Source organism: Penicillium manginii (assembly GCF_028828005.1).
Source record: "Penicillium manginii strain IBT 31320 chromosome Unknown utg000004l:1.0-7231830.0:1.0-7236170.0, whole genome shotgun sequence".
Lineage (NCBI taxonomy): Eukaryota > Fungi > Ascomycota > Eurotiomycetes > Eurotiales > Aspergillaceae > Penicillium > Penicillium manginii.
This window is the reverse complement of record NW_026643105.1, coordinates 2,443,264-2,461,786: the sequence shown is the minus strand read 5'-3', so window position 1 is coordinate 2,461,786 and position 18,523 is coordinate 2,443,264. Positions and strand designations below refer to the sequence as shown.

At 49.2% G+C, this 18,523-nt stretch overlaps 8 protein-coding genes across 8 annotated transcripts; 5 read left to right on the top strand and 3 right to left on the bottom strand.

The window, feature by feature from the left end:
• Positions 1-16: 16 nt before the first annotated feature.
• Positions 17-1,939, top strand: N7533_004642 (uncharacterized protein; the record flags this gene model as incomplete). The annotated part of the gene is made up of 3 exons (XM_057101292.1): positions 17-1,256; positions 1,311-1,496; positions 1,548-1,939. 3 exons carry the CDS (start codon positions 17-19, stop codon positions 1,937-1,939), a joined length of 1,818 nt encoding a protein of 605 aa, XP_056960922.1.
• Positions 1,940-3,315: 1,376 nt separating this feature from the next.
• Positions 3,316-4,413, top strand: N7533_004641 (RTA1 domain-containing protein; the record flags this gene model as incomplete). The annotated part of the gene is made up of 2 exons (XM_057101291.1): positions 3,316-3,475; positions 3,551-4,413. The coding sequence occupies 2 exons, from the start codon at positions 3,316-3,318 to the stop codon at positions 4,411-4,413; spliced, it is 1,023 nt and encodes a 340-aa protein (XP_056960921.1).
• Positions 4,414-5,219: 806 nt separating this feature from the next.
• N7533_004640 (putative DnaJ domain protein (Mas5)) lies at positions 5,220-6,723 on the bottom strand (the record flags this gene model as incomplete). The annotated part of the gene is made up of 5 exons (XM_057101290.1): positions 5,220-5,766; positions 5,832-6,140; positions 6,202-6,500; positions 6,560-6,618; positions 6,699-6,723. Coding segments are annotated over 5 exons (1,239 nt in total), but the record flags the coding sequence as incomplete, so codon positions are not given.
• A 326-nt stretch (positions 6,724-7,049) lies between these two features.
• N7533_004639 (glutamate--tRNA ligase MSE1) lies at positions 7,050-9,018 on the top strand (the record flags this gene model as incomplete). The annotated part of the gene is made up of 2 exons (XM_057101289.1): positions 7,050-7,427; positions 7,576-9,018. The coding sequence occupies 2 exons, from the start codon at positions 7,050-7,052 to the stop codon at positions 9,016-9,018; spliced, it is 1,821 nt and encodes a 606-aa protein (XP_056960919.1).
• A 201-nt stretch (positions 9,019-9,219) lies between these two features.
• N7533_004638 (Arginine permease CAN1) lies at positions 9,220-10,924 on the bottom strand (the record flags this gene model as incomplete). Its single annotated transcript, XM_057101288.1, has 2 exons — positions 9,220-10,694; positions 10,756-10,924. 2 exons carry the CDS (start codon positions 10,922-10,924, stop codon positions 9,220-9,222), a joined length of 1,644 nt encoding a protein of 547 aa, XP_056960918.1.
• An 867-nt stretch (positions 10,925-11,791) lies between these two features.
• N7533_004637 (phytanoyl-CoA dioxygenase family protein) lies at positions 11,792-12,797 on the top strand (the record flags this gene model as incomplete). The annotated part of the gene is made up of 3 exons (XM_057101287.1): positions 11,792-12,225; positions 12,284-12,511; positions 12,572-12,797. The coding sequence occupies 3 exons, from the start codon at positions 11,792-11,794 to the stop codon at positions 12,795-12,797; spliced, it is 888 nt and encodes a 295-aa protein (XP_056960917.1).
• A 351-nt stretch (positions 12,798-13,148) lies between these two features.
• On the top strand, positions 13,149-14,812 carry N7533_004636 (Zn(II)2Cys6 transcription factor; the record flags this gene model as incomplete). Its single annotated transcript, XM_057101286.1, has 2 exons — positions 13,149-13,296; positions 13,353-14,812. 2 exons carry the CDS (start codon positions 13,149-13,151, stop codon positions 14,810-14,812), a joined length of 1,608 nt encoding a protein of 535 aa, XP_056960916.1.
• Positions 14,813-15,662: 850 nt separating this feature from the next.
• On the bottom strand, positions 15,663-18,151 carry N7533_004635 (putative microtubule associated protein (Ase1); the record flags this gene model as incomplete). The annotated part of the gene is made up of 4 exons (XM_057101285.1): positions 15,663-17,588; positions 17,649-17,856; positions 17,920-17,972; positions 18,035-18,151. The coding sequence occupies 4 exons, from the start codon at positions 18,149-18,151 to the stop codon at positions 15,663-15,665; spliced, it is 2,304 nt and encodes a 767-aa protein (XP_056960915.1).
• Between the last annotated feature and the right edge of the window lie 372 nt (positions 18,152-18,523).

Genomic DNA, 18,523 nt, shown 5'->3' with positions numbered 1-18,523 from the left:
TTGTCTCTTCTTGAACATGGCTGGCAATATCTCTGCTGCCAATCTTGGTGGTGTTGCCGACGCTCGCCTAGGTGCCGAAGCAGATATCATTGGCACTAAAGAGGAACACCCAGAGACAATGTCTCACGATATTCCTCCACCGATACTGCATGGACATGGCTCAATCTACCTGGATACCAGTATCAACTTCGAGAGCTACCATTATTGGGCAAAGCGCTCTCGTGAGGTGGAAAAGAATATGCGAACCGATAACGTCGGCCTCGCTTCACTGGGCAGCGTTATCATGGGAAAAAAGTCCAAAGAGTCGCCACCTTCCACTCCCGCTGCTACCACTGCCAACGAGAAAAGCGGCACCCCCGAACCCTCGAACCAAACCGTGAATAGCGACACCTCGGATAGCTGGGGCGTGACCGAAAGCGAGTGGGAACAGGCACAGAGAGCGGGCCGGACCGCAACTTGGGGCTCTATTTTCTACTTGATTACCACTGATATCTTGGGCCCCACCAATGTGCCATGGGCAATTAGCAAGATGGGCTATGGGCCTGGTTTTGCTCTATACACTGCATTTGGTGCCATGGCTTGTTACTCCGGCATGCAATTGTGGCACATGTTCGTCGGACTAGACTCAACTCGGTTTCCCATGCGCAATTACGGCGATGTTGCGTTCCGAATCTTTGGCAGCTGGGCTCGTATCGTGGTCAACTTTTTGCAAAGCTTTCAGTTTTTCTTGAACGTGGCCCTGTTGATCACTAGTAACGGACAAGGCTTGGCACAGATGGCGGCTGGTGTCGGTGGCAATGGATTTCTTTGCTTCATTGTTGCTGAGGTTATTTTTATGCTTATCGGTTTCGCTTTAGGGCAAATTCGCACCCTGCAGCGCCTTTCCTGGCTGGCAAATATTGCCATTTGGCTGAATGTCATCGTCATTATAATGACTATGGCGGTTGTCTACCAATATCCTCCGAACTACGACGCAGTTGCGCAGAGTTACAACATTCCCGAGGGCCCCGTGCAAACAACTGCCAACTGGCCTGAATCCTCCACCCTCAACGACAAAGTGAATGCCATGATGAACGGTGTTTTTGCTTACGGTGGTGCGACACTATTCAACGAACTCATGGCTGAGATGAGACGGCCATATGATTTCTGGAAGGGATTTATCTGCGCCGAGATCTTCATCTATGCTTGCTACTTGATCATGGGCATGGTTGTCTACAGTGCCCAAGGACAATTTACCTTCAATCCCGCCTATCAGGGTGAGTTTTTCCAACCTTTACTCCCTCTTTCAGCGTGCTAACTTTACCTCACAGGTATCCCAAATAGTGCTTATCGCTTCCAAACTCTTGGAAACGCAATTTCCTTCATCACCGGTGTTATCGCCGCTCTGCTCTATGGAAACATCGGAATTAAAGTGTTCTACTCCGCGGTTCTCCGCGATGTTTTCCACTTCCCCCCTCTGGATAGCCGTCGGGGCAAATGGTTATGGATTGCACTCGGTTAGTTACTCCATTAGCTCAAATTTGAATTCAACACTAACATCACAATAGTCCCGATCTACTGGGGTCTTGCATGGATCATCGCCGCCGCGATTCCCCAAATTAGCAATTTGACTTCTTTCGTCGGTGCGGCCTGTATCTTGCAGTTTTCTTATACCTTCCCGCCCATGCTACTTGTTGGATACAATGTCCAGAAAGACGCGATACTACCCGAGGAAGAGTACAATCCGCAGACTGGTGAAGTCAACCGCGTAGATAGCGGTATAAAACGCTGGATCCGAGGATACAAGAAGAAGTTTGTTTGGAATACTTTTGACGTCATCTACTCGCTTGCTGCGCTGGCATCTGCTGGACTGGGTATTTGGGCATCTGTCACGTCAATGCGCGAAAGCTTTGCATCTTCGGCACTGACGCCGTTTACCTGCGCGAACCCAGCTGGATGAAGTACCAGGCTGATATTGGTGCTTGCCATGGTTGTTGAAATGCCTATACGAAGGTGTCTTTGGGGTCTTTTTGGTGACGTCTGTAGTATATAAGAGTTAGTGGGGTTTTCTTTCAGGAAAGTCCATGATTTGTCTCGATCATGAGGATTAAGGAATATAAGTTTCGCTCACTTTTCTATTCCAAACTTGCTTAGTGTACGTCTGATTTTGGTACTTCATTCCAATTACCGAGTGAAAAGAAAAAGAAAAGAAAAAAAGGAACTTCGGAACATCCATGGATATCTGTGGCCTCATATGGTCTCACGCGATCAAATAAGCACCAGGGCTTATTTCTCTATCTAATTAGTCATCCTTGGACGACAAGCTTTCCACCATTCGTACCTTAAGCAAACTCTTGTTCGTATGATTTGTTTTCCACCTGACTGCTACGATAAGCTTAAAACCTTTCCCCTGGGGCTTTTTCCAGCTTCGTCTCTGGAAGCAAATCATTGTCCTGATGAAATGCTTCATGAAAGGGCTGTGTCTGCATGATAAAATGGGGGGGGGGATCCAGAACAGCCTCTAATAAGGTATTCCTAATGAGGTATGCAAATCGCAATCGACATGATTGCATAGTCGCCTCGATTCTGAATCCTTATTGGCTATCACATACGCTAGTCTACTTAAGGTGGGCCTTGCGACGTCTAATTTTAGGCTGCCAGGCCGTAAACAATGGCACGTGACTTTGATGTAGAAAGCTGAGTTTGCACGCACAAATTCAGTATCCACTACGGAGTCCTGTTCAGGGGGCATAAGCACTAATCGTTGGACGTGAAGAAACGAAAACCTTACCCACCGCGTGTTCGGTAATCGATGACCCACTAGGCCTTCCCAAACTATTCACAATGCGGCTAGCTGTTCGTATAGCATGAATGCCAGTACTGAGTACTGGACAGAAGAGTCTACTTGGGCTTTTCAACAAGCAATTGGATATCGTAATGATGCTTAAGTTCGGCCAGGTTCTGCCAAGTTTGTAAGCTCTCGACTTGCTCTCGATGCAGGCACGCAGGTGTGACGACGTGGCGGCAGCATCGTTGACTTGGCTGTCAACCTTCTTGCCCAAAACACAGCCCTATGCACCCCAAGAGGGGCCGGGTCGCTCCATGCTCCTTGAAATGGAAAAAGAGACTGCGGCTCGACGAGGCTGACGCCGAATCAGCCATGCAGTGCGAGCCAATCAGCTAGTTGAATCGGATTTGAGAATCAGCTCCGCCGTGGGGGCCGTTGACGCACAGCCTCACCCGAGGACCTTTATAAGGTCTTGGCCATCTTGTTCAGCGTAACCATCCACTTCACAAAAATTAACGACCTAAACGAATACGTCTACGAATATCACTATGGTGGAAGCGACCGATAATTTGTACGAGTACTACAAGCCCAACAAGATTGTGGCCATTGTTTTCGCGGCCTTTTTCCTTTCGACATCGATCTTACATGCTTGGAAAATTTTCACCACGCGACAATGGTTCGGCATTGCTATTATCCTCGGAGGACTGTGTATGTGTTTCATCCACGGCTTCAACCAATTTTTTGGAAAGAGTTGAACTAACATGGAATTTCCCCCCTGAACAGTCGAGTTTGTGGGTCTCCTAGCGCGAGCTTATGGACATGATCACTTGGACAAACTACCCCCATACATTATTCAGATGGTCCTGATTCTCCTGGCGCCAATTCTTTACGCTGCCGCCGTATATATGTTTTTTGGACGTTTGGTTGTCGCGTCTGGACATCCCAAGCTCTCGCTGATCCGCGTCAACTGGGAAACCAAGATCTTTGTTATCGGCGATATCCTCTGTTTCCTGGTCCAAGCCTTTGGAGCTGTCAGCCTTGCCAACCTAGTCAATTCTACCTCCAGTGACACCGCGCACAAAGTCAATGTCGCGAAAAACGTCATCCTCGCTGGTCTCGCACTGCAGGTGATCCTTTTCTTGGTCTTCCTCGTGTCGGCTATAATTTTCCATGTGCGAGTCTCGAAGCGTCACATTGCCAAGTCGATCGATCCAACCCTGCGTCTGCAGCTGATGATATTTTCCATCTACATTACTGGTGTTCTCATCACAGGCCGAAACATCTATCGTCTTATTGAGTACAAGAGTGGAAATGGCGGCTACCTCCAGGAGAACGAATGGCCGCAGTATGGCTTGGATGTCGGTCTGATGGCAATTTACATGGTTGTCACCTTCTTCTGGTACTTTGCGGACACCAAGGCACGCGCAAACAACCCTAGCAAATATGGTCGTCTCCCCGACGACCAGGCCACCTGGTCAGGAAACGTCAACGACGACAGCTTCCCTCTCAATCACCCCAACGCCTATGAATCTGGCTATGCCAATGGCCCCCATCTGCCGCCTCCTACTCCCCAGGTCCCCGGATACAACAATACGGCATATAACCCTGCATATGACCATAATAACCCTTCATATACCCATGCCTGATTTGATTTCTCCCATCATTCGTTTATGCGTTCGAGCTCTGTTGAAGGATGTTGGATATCTACTAGCATTTGAAGCGTTTTTTCAAGCTGTTTCTTTTATTATACCACCTTTTTGCGATATTTAGAATCATGTTAGATTAATAAAACAGGATAATATCTCACGTCTGTTTCTGTAAATACAATGTCAAAATGTAATGCAGGAAAATTAAAGACTAGGATCCTCAACGTACTGATATTGCTCAGGCTACCGTATGCTACAAAATAAAGGTAATCTCATAGTCACTTTTCTAATCACAACGGTTCAGGATCTAGTACGAATTCCTTCACCCACGGAGTTCCTTTGGCATCTCATGTCTTACTAGTACTTAAATACGCACAGTGATTGGTTTAACAGCCACCACCACCGATTATGGAACGAAAAATCGTTAGCATAAAGGCTGTAGTAGGTCTTCGAATCTTGATTATACAAATCTCCCCAACCTCATGGAGTTTCGTCTCCCACGGCGACAAGCAAAGATGCACATGGATATGAGCCCCCTACACTATGCATGACGGATGCCACTCCACATCTATGAGATTCGTACCCACTCAGGCACTCCACTATGGTACTAGTACATATACACATAACAATGATTCAATTTAATGCAACATGAAAGAGGATTTCTAGCGACTAGCTAGTCTACTGTACGGTCATGATCGTGGATGGGAGATGTTCGTGTCCCGAGAAGAAATGAAACAAAACAGAGAATGTGCAAGCCCCAAACGCCTTCTATGACTGAAAGACAGGATATCTCTTTTTTTTGGCGCTTACTGAGCGGCGCACTGCGCCGGCTCTTCTTCTTCGTCGTCAACCCAGGCAGAACCGCCCTGCGCATCCTGGGCACCAAACTCCTCCATGTTGCCCTTCGGGTCGTACTCAACCTCGTCCACTGTCTCGGCTGTGATGGGGGCCTCGGGTCCGGGAAGCACCTGCTTGATCTTCTCGAGCATCTCGGGGGTAGGCTTCCAGCTCTCTTCGGGGAACGTGACGTTGACCACCAAGTAGAGATCACCCTTGGAGTCGCTGCGCTTGATGGGCATGCCCTCGCCCGGAATCTTGAGAATCTGTAGGGGCGAGAGAACCTTGCCAGCCGGGTGTGTGAGTTCAATACCACGACCGTCAAGGTGCTTGATCACCACGCGAGAGAACCCGGTCAAAGCCTCGGCCACTGTCACATCGAAGCTAGCGCGAAGGTCGGAACCAGCGCGGTCAAAAACTTCGTGCTCCTCCTGCACCAGGCGGAAGATAATGTCACCGGGCTCTTGGTCAGGTACTTGGTCTGCCTCGCCCTCCAGCACAATCTTGTCTCCCTCACTAATAAATGGGATCAGTCACTTTTCATTTGACATATCAAGCCGGGAAATTGGGACGAAACATACCGAGAACCAGGAGGAATGTACATCTCAAGAATCTTCTTCTCCTCGGTGGTCTTGTTGCCCTTGCACTTCTTGCACTTATCCTTGGGGCTGAAGAAGCGACCCTGTCCGTTACATGTGGTACAGGGCTGGGCCGACTTCGTAAGGAAACCGCCCTGTTGCATGATAACTTCTCTGACTCCGTGACCCTCGCAGGTGGAGCACTCCTTGGCCTTGGCCTTCTCCTTGCCACCTTTACCCTTGCAAAGACTGCAGACAACGTTCTTGGTGCTGGCGAATTTGACGGTCTTTCCCTTGTAAAGCATCTCTAGGCTGACTTCATAGTCTTGTTGCTCGTTGCGGCTTCGGCGAGGCTGGCCGCCTCCAGGCATACCTCCCATACCTCCCATCCCGGGCATACCGCCCATACCAGGCATGCCTCCACCCCCCCATGCCGCCCATGCCACCGAACATCTGTGCCAGAAGGTCATCAAGGTCAACATCGCCAGGCATACCGCCACCCATACCAGGGTCACCGGAGCCGTTGAAAGCGGACATGCCATGGGTATCGTAAATGTGGCGCTTCTGGTCATCATACAGGATTTCGTATGCCTCTTGAACGGCCTTGAACTTGATCTCGGCAGTGGGGCGCTCATCTTCGGGGACTTTGTCGGGGTGGCTAGAGAGGGCAGCCTAGATATATCCCTTGTCAGTGTTGTATCTCCGAGCGAAGTCGTGAATGGCGGTCCCACCTTGCGGTAAGCGGAGCGAATTTCATCTTTGCTTGCCCCTCTTTGGATCTCTAGGACCTCTATAACGGTGAAAAACATCAAGTCAGCCCTGCTGTATTATTTCCGTAGTCGCGATAACGTCTGGGATCCTTTCGCATACCGTAGAGGTCAACTTCAACTTGAGCCACTGCAGGTCAAATTAGTAACAGTCAACAAACCGATCAGAAGGAACAAGGACAAGAACCTACTGCTTGCAGATAAACAGAATTGCAACGCCTTCTAGCGACTTTTATACCAAAATGAAATCACAAAGGCGCCGAGGGTGGGAGCAGTGTTGACGTGAAGGAGAAAAGATGTTCAGGCAGGAAGCCGAACGGAGTTGGTCATCGAATTTTTGCGGGAAGCTTCCAATCGCGCGGAGCTGCCGAGACTCCGCAAAAAAATCCCCCAACATCGAACCACCCCGGCTTGACAACCTTCCCCCGCCGATCACACGTCCAATTCGATTTCAATGAGGACTTCACCCAGTGGCCTTTGGGCCCGACGATCCTGGACCTGCATTCAATGCAGAGCCTCGTCCTCATCCGCGGGCGCGCAACTCCGCAAACCGAAGAACAATCTCCCCGATACCCCTGCGCGCACGCGTTTCGCTCCCTCGCCAACCGGATATCTTCACCTGGGTTCTCTTCGGACAGCGCTATTCAATTATCTTCTTGCCAAGCGGACCGGCGGCCAGTTCCTACTGCGTATTGAGGATACCGACCAGGTTGGTCTCCACATTCGGAATCAAATATGGACGACAGCTAAGAAACACAGAAACGGACAATCCCAGACGCAGAGCAGAGGCTATATGACGATCTACATTGGGCAGGACTTCATTGGGATGAAGGTAACTTCAAGCCAAGTTCGATTTGACGCATCTGCCCGAGCTAACCGGCGATGATAGGTCCTGTTGTTGGTGGTCAATACGGACCATATAGACAAGTGAGAGGCCATCCTACACTATGCCTTGAACATTACTGATACGTATTGCCTAGTCCGAGCGGACTGCTCTCTACCGAACTCACACAAACGATCTAATCAATAACGGCCATGCTTACCGATGTTTCTGCTCCTCCGAGCGGCTCGATTCCCACGCCCGCCATCGTAGTCAAGCAGGACTAGCACCCGGATACGATCGGAAGTGTGCCGATATATCTCATGAAGAGTCTGAAGACCGCGCGTTCAAGGGAGAATCACATGTGGTTCGGTTGAAGGTGGATGGATACCCCATGTTCAACGATCTCGTCTACGGCAAGACCGGACAAAACAAGCTCAACGTCAGCAAACTGGACTTAATCGACCGCGTCTATGATGACCCTATCCTGATGAAATCAGACGGGTACCCGACATACCATTTAGCTAATGTGGTGGATGACCATTGTATGAAGATTACCCACGTCATTCGAGGCACGGAGTGGATGCCATCTACGCCAATGCATATGGCACTCTATAATGCTTTCAAGTGGACACCTCCGCAATTTGGTCACGTTCCTCTTCTTGTCGATAAGAACGGACAGAAGCTGAGCAAGCGAAATGCTGACATTGACCTCTCCTCGTTTAAAGACAAACAAGGAATCTTCCCAGCTACATTGGTCAACTTTGCGGCACTCTTGGGTTGGTCTCATTCACAGAAGTCAGATATCTTCAATCTCAAAGAATTGGAGAACATCTTCAACCTGAAGATCACTCGGGGAAACACTGTCGTCGCATTCGAGAAGCTATGGTTCCTTCAGAAGGCCCATGCCCAGCGGTTCGCAGCTGATGGTGGACATGACTTCGATCAAATGGTGAACAGGGTTTCTACTATTGTTGAGGAAAGTCAGGCTCAAAAATTCCTTGCTGATATCTTGGAAGGCCGTGCACTCAACGAGTATGTCGCTCCTCTTCTGCGTGCCGATGCCAAGTCCTACACAACGGCTTCGGAGTTTGTGGAACGCAACTCCACCTTCTTTACCACAGAACTTGATCGATCCCCCTATACCCCTGCCTCTACTCCCATCGTGTCATCGGACTCGGCACCAAACCCCACGATCCCGATGCAAGCACTCCACACTGCTGCTGCGGCTTTCGCTCTCGTACCATCTGCTCATTGGACTGTGGAAACGCACCGCATGAACATCACTTCATATGACGGCTCCGAGTCTGTGGCACTGCCCACTGAGCTACAAGATGCTCCAATTGCACTGGATAAGCTCTTCAAAAAAGAACTGTACCACTACCTACGCTGGGCCCTTTCGGCTTCGGCGCCAGGACCTGGTATTCCCGAGACTATGGCTATTTTGGGACGAGATGAGACTATGCGCAGGTTGCAAGAAGCAAAGGCTCTGACCAAGTCCTTGATTCCAGAGACCGGTCGACGAGTTCCCAAGTCCTCTGCCAATAAGGAGAAGGATGCGGACAAGACTTGGATGGGTTCTCTGGCTCCTGAGAAACAATAAAAAACAACCTCGAGCAGCGGCCATTTGTACAATATGGTATACGCAAGATCTGTTTCCTCCAGGCTTGCAAGAAAACCAGTATGTTTAAATAGTTTGTATTTGTATATATGTTCGTTTTTCTAAACAGAAAATGCAACCCCGGGGCCATTCCTGAATAATCAAAGAAAAATGCGACTAATCACCTGCAGCGCCGAGCAATTACTATCCAGCTATGATACTCCAAAGCTTTCCATACCAAGTGGTCGGCATAGTGACCTCCCAATGCTGGGCCTCAACCTCCAAGCGCCCTGTATCAAGATCTGCCTGAAGGGGGGACACAAAAGCGTCGCGGAATATGAGCTTATGGCCAATCCACAGTACTGCAAACAAGATCACGCTGATATATGCAACGAAAAAGTTCTCCACGCTGAATGACGGAATCCAAGCTGTGAATCCCTGTGTGAAGATGATCAAAATGTTGACAAAAAGCCCATACCAGGCAAGATATGGTTGCAAAGGGGCCTTATAGGGAAGCACATCTCTGCTAATCTTGCGGGCCTTCAGAGCTCGCATGAACCCTATATGACACATATTCAGGGTGGCCCAGGCGATGAACCCGGCAACTGCCGAGATATTCAACAGCCAATTGAAGACCGTTGTTCCTGAATTGGAAACATTCAAAAATCCAAGAAGACCAATGGCTGAGGTGAGCAAGACTCCGTAGAATGGGACGCCACCCTTGGTAGTCTTGGTGAAAAAGGAAAAGGCAAACCCTTCCTGTGCCAGGCCAACAAGAATTCTGCTACCGCTGTAGACATTCGAGTTGGCTGCAGATAAAACGACGGTCAAAAGGACAGCGTTGATGAGACTGGGCAAAACCTTGACGCCTGCCAATTGCGCAGCGATGACAAATGGTGATGCTGCTGCGTTAGATGCACCTGACAGAAGATCCTTGTTATCATATGGCACAAGAAGACCAATAAAGAAAACTGTCAGAACAAAGAACAAAATGATACGAATGAACGTGATTTTGATAGCCTTTGGAATCGTCCGGCGTGGGTTCTCTGTTTCGCCTGCTGCGATACCAACAAGTTCCGTTCCCTGACACGAAAATCCGGCTTGAATGAGAACCGCCCAAAAGCCAACAAACTTGGCTGTTGGCCCAGGTGTTATCAAGTAATCGGCAAAAGGTCCAGGGTGAACCCAATTATGAAATCCAAGGTATCCCTGGTCACCAGCACCAGCATCGATACAGATGGCAAAGATCATGAATCCAATCACGGTGAAAACCTTAATACTCGAGAACCAAAACTCAACCTCGCCATAAAAGTTAACCGGTAGCATATTCAGCAGTGTCATCAACACCCAGAATACAGCTATAAAGATAGAGATTGGAATCGAGCTGTTCCAGTATTCGATAATCAAACCGACTGTGACCAGCTCCAAAGCAAACGTGATGGCCCATGAAAACCAATAAAGCCAGCCCATGGCAAACCCGAGACTTGGATCAACTAGACGTGTTGCGTAGGATGTGAATGCTCCGGAAATTGGTATGTAAGTGGCAATCTCGCCTAGCGAGGTCATCACGGAGAAAACGATAGTAGCGATGAAGATGTAGGCGATGAGCGCGCCGACTGGCCCTGAATGCGCCAGAGCAGTTCCACTTCCAATGAATAGACCAGTTCCGATGGTTCCACCTGTATTTAAACTGGTTAGTATATTATTGCTACTTCTTTGCAAGCTCAGCAACCCACTAACCAATTGCAATCATATGCAAGTGCCTGCTTTTCAACTTGCGCTTCAGTTGCGGCGAGCCGCGGGGCTCTCCGGGCGCAACCTGTTCGACATTGCTAAGTTCATTGGTAGGCGAGAAAAAGGCAAGATTCCCCTTGGAAATGGTCGTGTCATCCTTCTCCACATCGGTCATGATGCTTGTGGGCTTGTGGGGAAGGTGATCGAGGCAAGAATAATGGAGGAGTGCTTCAACGGTGGAGTACAAGAGGAAAACCAGGAACAAGAGGGGGTCAATGGATTTTTTTTTCCTCTATTTCCCCGAGGAAACCTGAACAGGCCTCGGCTTTAGAGCCCCAAATTAATCTAAAGGATTGGTTCAAGAGCAAGGATTTTGAATTCGAGGCTAAATGCTTGGCCGCAGACCGTCCCTGGTCAATCGCTTTCTACAGGAAGCCACTCCGATCCCATCTCATCCAATCCCAATAAACCTCTCAAATCCTGTTCTAACAAACCAATTTACGGCTCAAGTAAGATCATTTTTGCTTGTCAATTGTAGAATCCCCCGTCTGACACTCGTATTGCCCGCGTGCCCCCTAATTCTCCGACCCCGCATGTGCTTTCTCGCCCGCACTGCCCTATCTGTTTTAGTCTCCCCTCCGAACGGCTAACCTCGCTAAAATCACCTTCCTGTCTCGCTTTTTCGCCGGACCTCCTAGAAAGGGTTTAGGCTGGGAGTACTACCAGAGTTTAAAATATGTGGCCATCGCGCGTTATCATGAAGTCGGGCAAGGTTCTCTCCCAACCTTACATTCTTTGACCATCTACCCAAGTCCAACGTGGGGTTATCGCGTACATTTTCTCATATAACCTGTCTTATCCAGTCTAGCTTGGTCACGGCATGGTATTTGTGATCATAGGATATAAGAATTAGGATTTTTCATTGTGTTGTTTCCGTTCTATAAAGACCAAATGGTCACCTATTAATTTACTCACTCACTCGCCTTCATCGACACTTTTTGCCCGGTATTCTAGATTAATTTAGAACCTCCTCCGACTCAAGATGGTTTTCATAGCTGAAAAGCCATCTTTCGTCCGACTAGATGCCACCAACCCCTCTACAACACCAGCACAAGTCATTGAGGTCCTCGAACGCGAAGGAGGCGTAATCATCGAAAACCTCATCTCTAAAGAGCTGGCGCAACAAATCAAAACAGACTTAAAACCCCACTTTGACGGCGATACCCCAGACAAATATGGCTTTTTCCCTGAGACCACTCAGCGAGCAAGCGGCTTGCTGGGTGTCTCCGACGCATGCGTTGAGCTCGCATGTAATCCTCTCTATATCAACGTGGCCAATGCCATGGTTTCATCTAGCTACACCTTCTGGAGAGGAGACCATCAAGAGACCGTGAGCGGTAAACCAATTATTTCTTCCACAGTCGGATTCCGGGTGAATCCCGGAGGTCGACAACAGGTCCTGCACCGCGATGATAAGTAGGTTCAGCCCTACGCCGCCTCATTTCTGTGTGACCCTGCTAACTATAATGACAAGTGATTACCACCCCAGCGACAAGAAGCTTCCTGTGATGATCGGTTGTGTGACTGCTTTGACTAAGACAACAAAAGAGAATGGTGCCACGATTGCCATCCCCGGATCGCATTTATGGGGGCCTGAGCGACGGCCTCTAGATGAAGAAGCTATCCCGGCAGAGCTTGAACCGGGCGATGCACTGATATTCTTGGGCAACACCTATCATGCTGGAGGATCCAATGTCACAGAGTAGGTTCTGTCCTTGCATCTATCAGTCTCGCTTCGACACACTAACCTGCCTTGTTATAGGAACGACTATCGAGAAACGGTCGGCATATTTCTCTGCCAGCCTACTTTACGTCCTGCTGAGAACCAATTTTTGATGATACCACTTGAGAGAGTCAGGAAGCTGAAGCCTCAAGCACAGAGGCTTCTGGGGTATGGACTGTGTGAGCCTGGCGTCGGATTTATGAACTATTCGGATCCCATGAGGGTCCTATTTGGTGTGGAGGACGAAGAAACCGTCAATATGTGATGAATTCAAACTTATCAAGAAAGGGATTATTCATCTACTGGAGTATTTTTCCTGACGGTTTTCTAGTCAGCGGACTATTCACCGTCCCTTGGGTTCCACATTTACTAATTCATACCAAGAGCACATTGTTGTATGCCATCATATGAGTATCTAGCATATCAAATCAGAAAGAACGAAATGGAAGATAATGAAAAGACCAAAATGAATTTATCTATTTAACCAAGAAGCTTTAATCACAAACAAATAATGTAAATTAATCTATACTGTTTCCCTCGGGATGGCCGATAAGTCGTGCGGGGTAAAAACGAGGAGCAACCGTTTGACGGCAATTAGTTAGATTAGAGTAGCATCATGACTTCGGCACTTGTCTTCATCCTTGACTCAGAATCACCAAGTTTTCGAAATTCCCAACTGGTAGCGATGCCGTCTTACACAGGAAAAGCCAGGAAAAACGTTCGGATCGACCTACTCCCACCCGATCGTCGACTGGCATCAAAAGGTATGCAAACCCTACTCTTGAACACATGCAGCGGAACCGCGACTAATAAGCCCCAGATTGCCGCTGCTGCATTAAGCGCCGCATCAGGTGCGATCGGACGATCCCTCAATGCCAAAAATGCCATATTCGTGGACTTTGCTGTCCTGGCTTTCCTGTTCTTCATCTGAGATGGGATCAAGGCGTTGCTAGTCGTGGACACCTGACAGGCAAAAAAGTCCCTATCTTGAGGGAGCAGCATGCGACCAAAAAGCATGATTCCAACACTTTTGAGTATTTGGCCTCGTCTGAAACGAGAGGTTCTCTCTCACCAACGAGCCTGGACTTGGTGAACCAACAACTCTCGAGTTCACTGTCCGAAAAATTACTCCAACACTTCTTGTCGAATGTCGCAGTTCGATTGACATGGCTCGATGGTCCGGGGAATCCATGGAGAAGTCTTGTTTTTCCTTTAGCAAGTCGATCATCGTGTCTTCGTCTTTCGATACTCGGTCTTTCCGCTGCCCATTTCTCTGCCATAGCCACCGAGCATGATCAATCAAGCATGATGGAAGTCAACACCCGGATTAGAAACCAAACCCTCAAAGTTCTGAGCGAGAAGATGCGATTTGAGCTCCACAAGACTTCGTTTGACACGACACCCGGAGACTCCTCTCTAATCGAGACCCTCGCCTCGATGGTCGTCCTTTGTTATGGAGAGATGCACATCCCCGGATCAACAGATTGGAAACTACACCTCCGCGCCTGTCGTGCTATTATTGAAAGACACGATCTGCAAAGGCTATACCAAAAATCCCAAAATAATATTCTCAAGTTCTTCATCAAGGAAGTCGTCGACCTAGAGACGTTTGGCAACGTTTCGGTTTTTGCAACGGACCTCACCACAAGAGAGTACATGTCCGAGTCCCCGACATCTAACGATCAACCCTGGACCTTCACGGCCCTTATCAATGACATTACCGTGGCCGAAAGGTCACAGCACGATAGCCACAGTGCTCTCTGTACCCCTGTCTTGAAGAATGTAGACATGCGGTACTGGTACGTCAAAACACTAAGCGCATACGACAAAGCCACATCTATGAACACACTCCTAGCCACAGACAATAAATCCACGGTGACACCCTTCCACGCCATCATCGAAGCACATTACCACGCATGTCTACTTTACAGCTACCAAGCCATGATGCCGCAGGCGAGAGAATCCGGAGAACTACAATCAATCTTCAATTCTCTATGGCAAATCGTCGGATCGCTAGCTACTAGTCCATCTCTCCAATTTGCCCACGACATCTTTTTTCCTCTCTTCATTACTGGGACGGAGTGTCAGACACGAGATCAGCGCTCCCAGATCGAGGCGCTATTCATGCAATCGATATCTGAGACTGGTTTCTGGTGTAATTATTCGGTCCTGCAATTTCTTCGTCTGTTGTGGTTCCAGACCGACGGGGAAAGGGAGAAGAACTGGATTCAATTCGCCAGGCTAAATAAAGCAAGGATTAGCACCTTCTGTGTTTTCTAGGTTCAAGTTGGAAATGAACATTTGTATACCTAGGTACAAAGATATTACATAATTACTGCAGATCACTAGAAGTTGGAATATTGTGATATTTCATCTAATCCAAGTTCTACTTAGAACAATGGGAAGAGAATGCAGTTTGAATGATATGATATTATCAGAATGACAAGCAGGCACTGTACGGCGCTAGAAGTAAACAGATAAGACAGTCGCACTAAGACGACGCAGCAAGGAAATCCAACCCCGCACGATCGGGAGCCAGAAGAGGGAATAAGTAGACCGTAAGCACCGAGCCGTAGCAAGACAAAAGCAAAAATAAACCATAAGACAGACGAATAGATAACGCCATGCCAGAATAACCAGAGAAATAACAGAAATTAAAAAAGAGCCCGTCCAAGGTTGAGAGAGAAACTCTGTCGTGAGGAGAACGATGTCGGGAAAGAGACAAAAAAAACCACCCTCGAGCAACAGAAGGAAATTTCCACTGCTGTGGACTGGAAAAGCATCGACAGAAGAAAACAAGAGCATAAACAGGATTGACATGATGTGCATCGTAATTTTGAACACGAAGGAAGAGTGAAATGGGCGTATGTCGATAGTGAATGCATGTGGGAAGACACCAGCCCGATTAGGGAGTCTGGGAAAAGCTCATTCGTAAGGGATCGTCAATATCCGTCATGAGCCATGAGCTGTACAGAATCCAGTCATGGGATCGTCAAGTAAGCCAAGCGATTGCGTAACCACAGCTCAATGTTCGAAAGCGCCAAACATAAGAGAAAAATGTTCCAGGGAATTGAAATGCAGCAAGCGTCAGAATGTCAAGATAGAGTAAATAGAATACGCTTTTTGGCGATTAGTACGTCTCAAACTCGTCGGCCCATTCACTGTCGCTACCTGCAACACGAAGGACTTGACCAGGGTGAGGTCCGTCAGGGCTGACACTGCGGATGCCCTTGCTCTTCTTGCCCAAAAAGTCCATGCTGTCATCGGGGGCAAAGCGCTTGCCATGAGGCGCACGTATCTTGCCATAGTAAACATCGCTGGTGTCGGCTTCCGCGTCGGATGCATCATCAAAGGTTTCCCAGTTCTCTGAACCGGAAATAGTGGTGTTTCCAGCTGATGAGCTCGATGTTTGACGAAGGGCAGGGGGAGGTGGAGCGTGTGAAAGGTAAGGGTTGGCCCGAGGGTAATTCTGAGACGAATTCAATGATAGAGACGACAAAGACGAGTGAGAAGAGTGAGATATTCCCATCTGGCGGTGGTTGGACATGACGGAAGAGCTCATGAAAGACCGCTGGCGGTCATCATAAACGTCTTCGGGGCTCACGGGACGGACAAATGCACTCGACATAGCGCTATTACAACGAGGCGGCTCCATCAGATGACTATTGCGCTCCTTTGACTCGACAGTCAATGCACGCATTCTCGGGGGAGGTCCACGGGGAGGCGGCATCTTTCCATTGATGGTGCTGGAGGAGTAATTGCCAGGCCCAGTACGGCGTTCAGGAGAGTTGTTTCCATGAGGCATGTTGCTCAATGGAGCACGAGCTGGAAGCTTCGAGGGAGACTTGGCTCCAGATCGAGCCCCAGAGTAGCCAATAGTGTTATGCTTCACAGGGCCACTTCCATTGGGAGTCTTGGTAGCAGAACGAGGGGGAGGAGGGCCCCGCATAGAGCTGCCAGGTCGAGACACCGGCTGTCGGGCTGCGCTAGATTTAGTTGTAGAGGGAGGGGCGGATGGGGTCTTCGAGCGTGGCGGCGGCATTCTTGAGGCGGGTGCAGGAGTCAAGCTGTCAAGATAGCGGTCTCCGTGAACCAAGAAGGGCCGTCCATACTCGTCCTCCCAACGCTCCAACTCTCTACGCAGATCGGCCTCGAGTTTAGGAAGCTCCTTTGCAATGCGCTTTCGCATTTTCTCTTCGCGCAGAAGCTTGCCAGGGTCTCGCTTCTCACCCTTGTTTCCTCGGGCCATCAAACGAGAAGCATCTTGGCTTGAAGATGAGAGAGCGTCACGATCTGCAAGAATACCACGGTGTCTGTCAATCATCTCAAGCGTGGGTGCGCGCTGATCCTTGAGTGTCTGCAAACGAGCGATCTCAGCCTCGTGGGCCTCTAGAAGAGCGTCACTGCACACGTCAGAGAAAGCGGGTGTAAAGTCGAGCATCTCCTCTTCGGAAAAGAAGAGAGTATCCCAGAGCTCTTGTAGGCGACAGCGGGCATCTTCAACGAAGAGATGCATATTCTGTCTCTTCAACTCATTCAGGCGGGCCAGCTCTTCTTCGAATTCATTAATCGTGCGAAGACCGCAGCCACGGTTGGTTGCGAGGAAGGCCTTTCGATCGGCTTCTTCGACCCCAAAGCGCTCCCATAGACTTTCGACATTGGTTCGGATCTCCTTGATCTTGCGCTCACGGCCCTTCTTTTCCTCCACCAACTTGTCGCGTCGTGCCATCAGGTTACCGAGGTCGGCCTCATGAAGGCCAAGCTGCTCGGGGGATTCGCGGTAGCACTTAACGATGTTGGAATCAGTTTGTACTTGCGGGGTACCCAGCTCCGCCCAGAGCTTGATAATCTCCTCGCTGGTTGTTTGGACATAGGACACGCGACGGTGGTACTCCTCGTAGACACGGGTGAATTCTGAATCGAGGGCTGTAACATATGAAGGCGACAAGTCGAAGCTGGGTGGAATGGTCGAGCCAGGCGCAGTGGGGGGGCAATTCAATATGAAGAAATGATGTTTCAAGATGAGATGAGTAGGACTCCAGAGCGTCGACAAGTTCTGTCCAGGTCAGCAAACGATGCGCAATAGTATTTGGGATTGAAACCACCCACTTTTGACCTGTTCAAATCTTTCGCGGTGGAGCTTGCTCATGCCGTCGTTCTTTTCGCGCAAGAAGGCAATACACCGGTTGAGGGGGTAGGTAACGCGCAAATCATCACGGTTAAGCTCGTATTGGCCATTGGCCCTTTCATCGCCCAATGAGGCTTCCATTTGTTGGATGGCTGTGATGAGGCGTTGGGCTTCTAGTGTCATCTCCTCTTTCTCTCTTTAAGTGGGCTTTGTTAGCGACGGAGAAGGAAGGGGGGGGTGTTCACCGTGTTGAACTTACTCGTCAACAATCTTAAGGTGGTTATTTAATGTTTCTGACAGCGCGCTGAAAAGCTAGATATTTAATCAGTCTCAGGTTCACACGCTGATGTGTATGTGCTCGAGTTCTCGCTTACCTCTGCTTCGCGCGAGTCGCGCTCGCGAGCAGGCACTCCAATATCGTCGAAGATGCCATGCAGTTGCTCAACGATATTGTTGACCTGAGTGGTCAGATAACTTGTGTCAACCGCCATGGCTAGGTAAGACCCTGTCGGGCAGCGAGGTTTTCAAGTATGAATCAAAGAATGTGTCTCCAACGACGGGATGAGTGTCGGCACTGCGACTGCGCCGAAGGGATCAAAACAAACGAGCCCAATTCGTTGGGAGATGTGCGACACACGGCGAACAAAGAAAAAAATGAAGGTAAGAGTGGTCAGTTGCAAGACATGGGGATGCGGAATGCAGCGGTGGTGAGTGTTTATGAGGGGAAGGGCAAGGCTGGACCGCAGTGATAACAGAACAGGTTCATCGTCCCGTCCGCGTTTCCCTGTTTGGTCCGATCGTCTCCAGGGGCAACCAGTATTCACCGCCCTGTTTCTGCCGTTTTATGCCCCACACCGCATCGG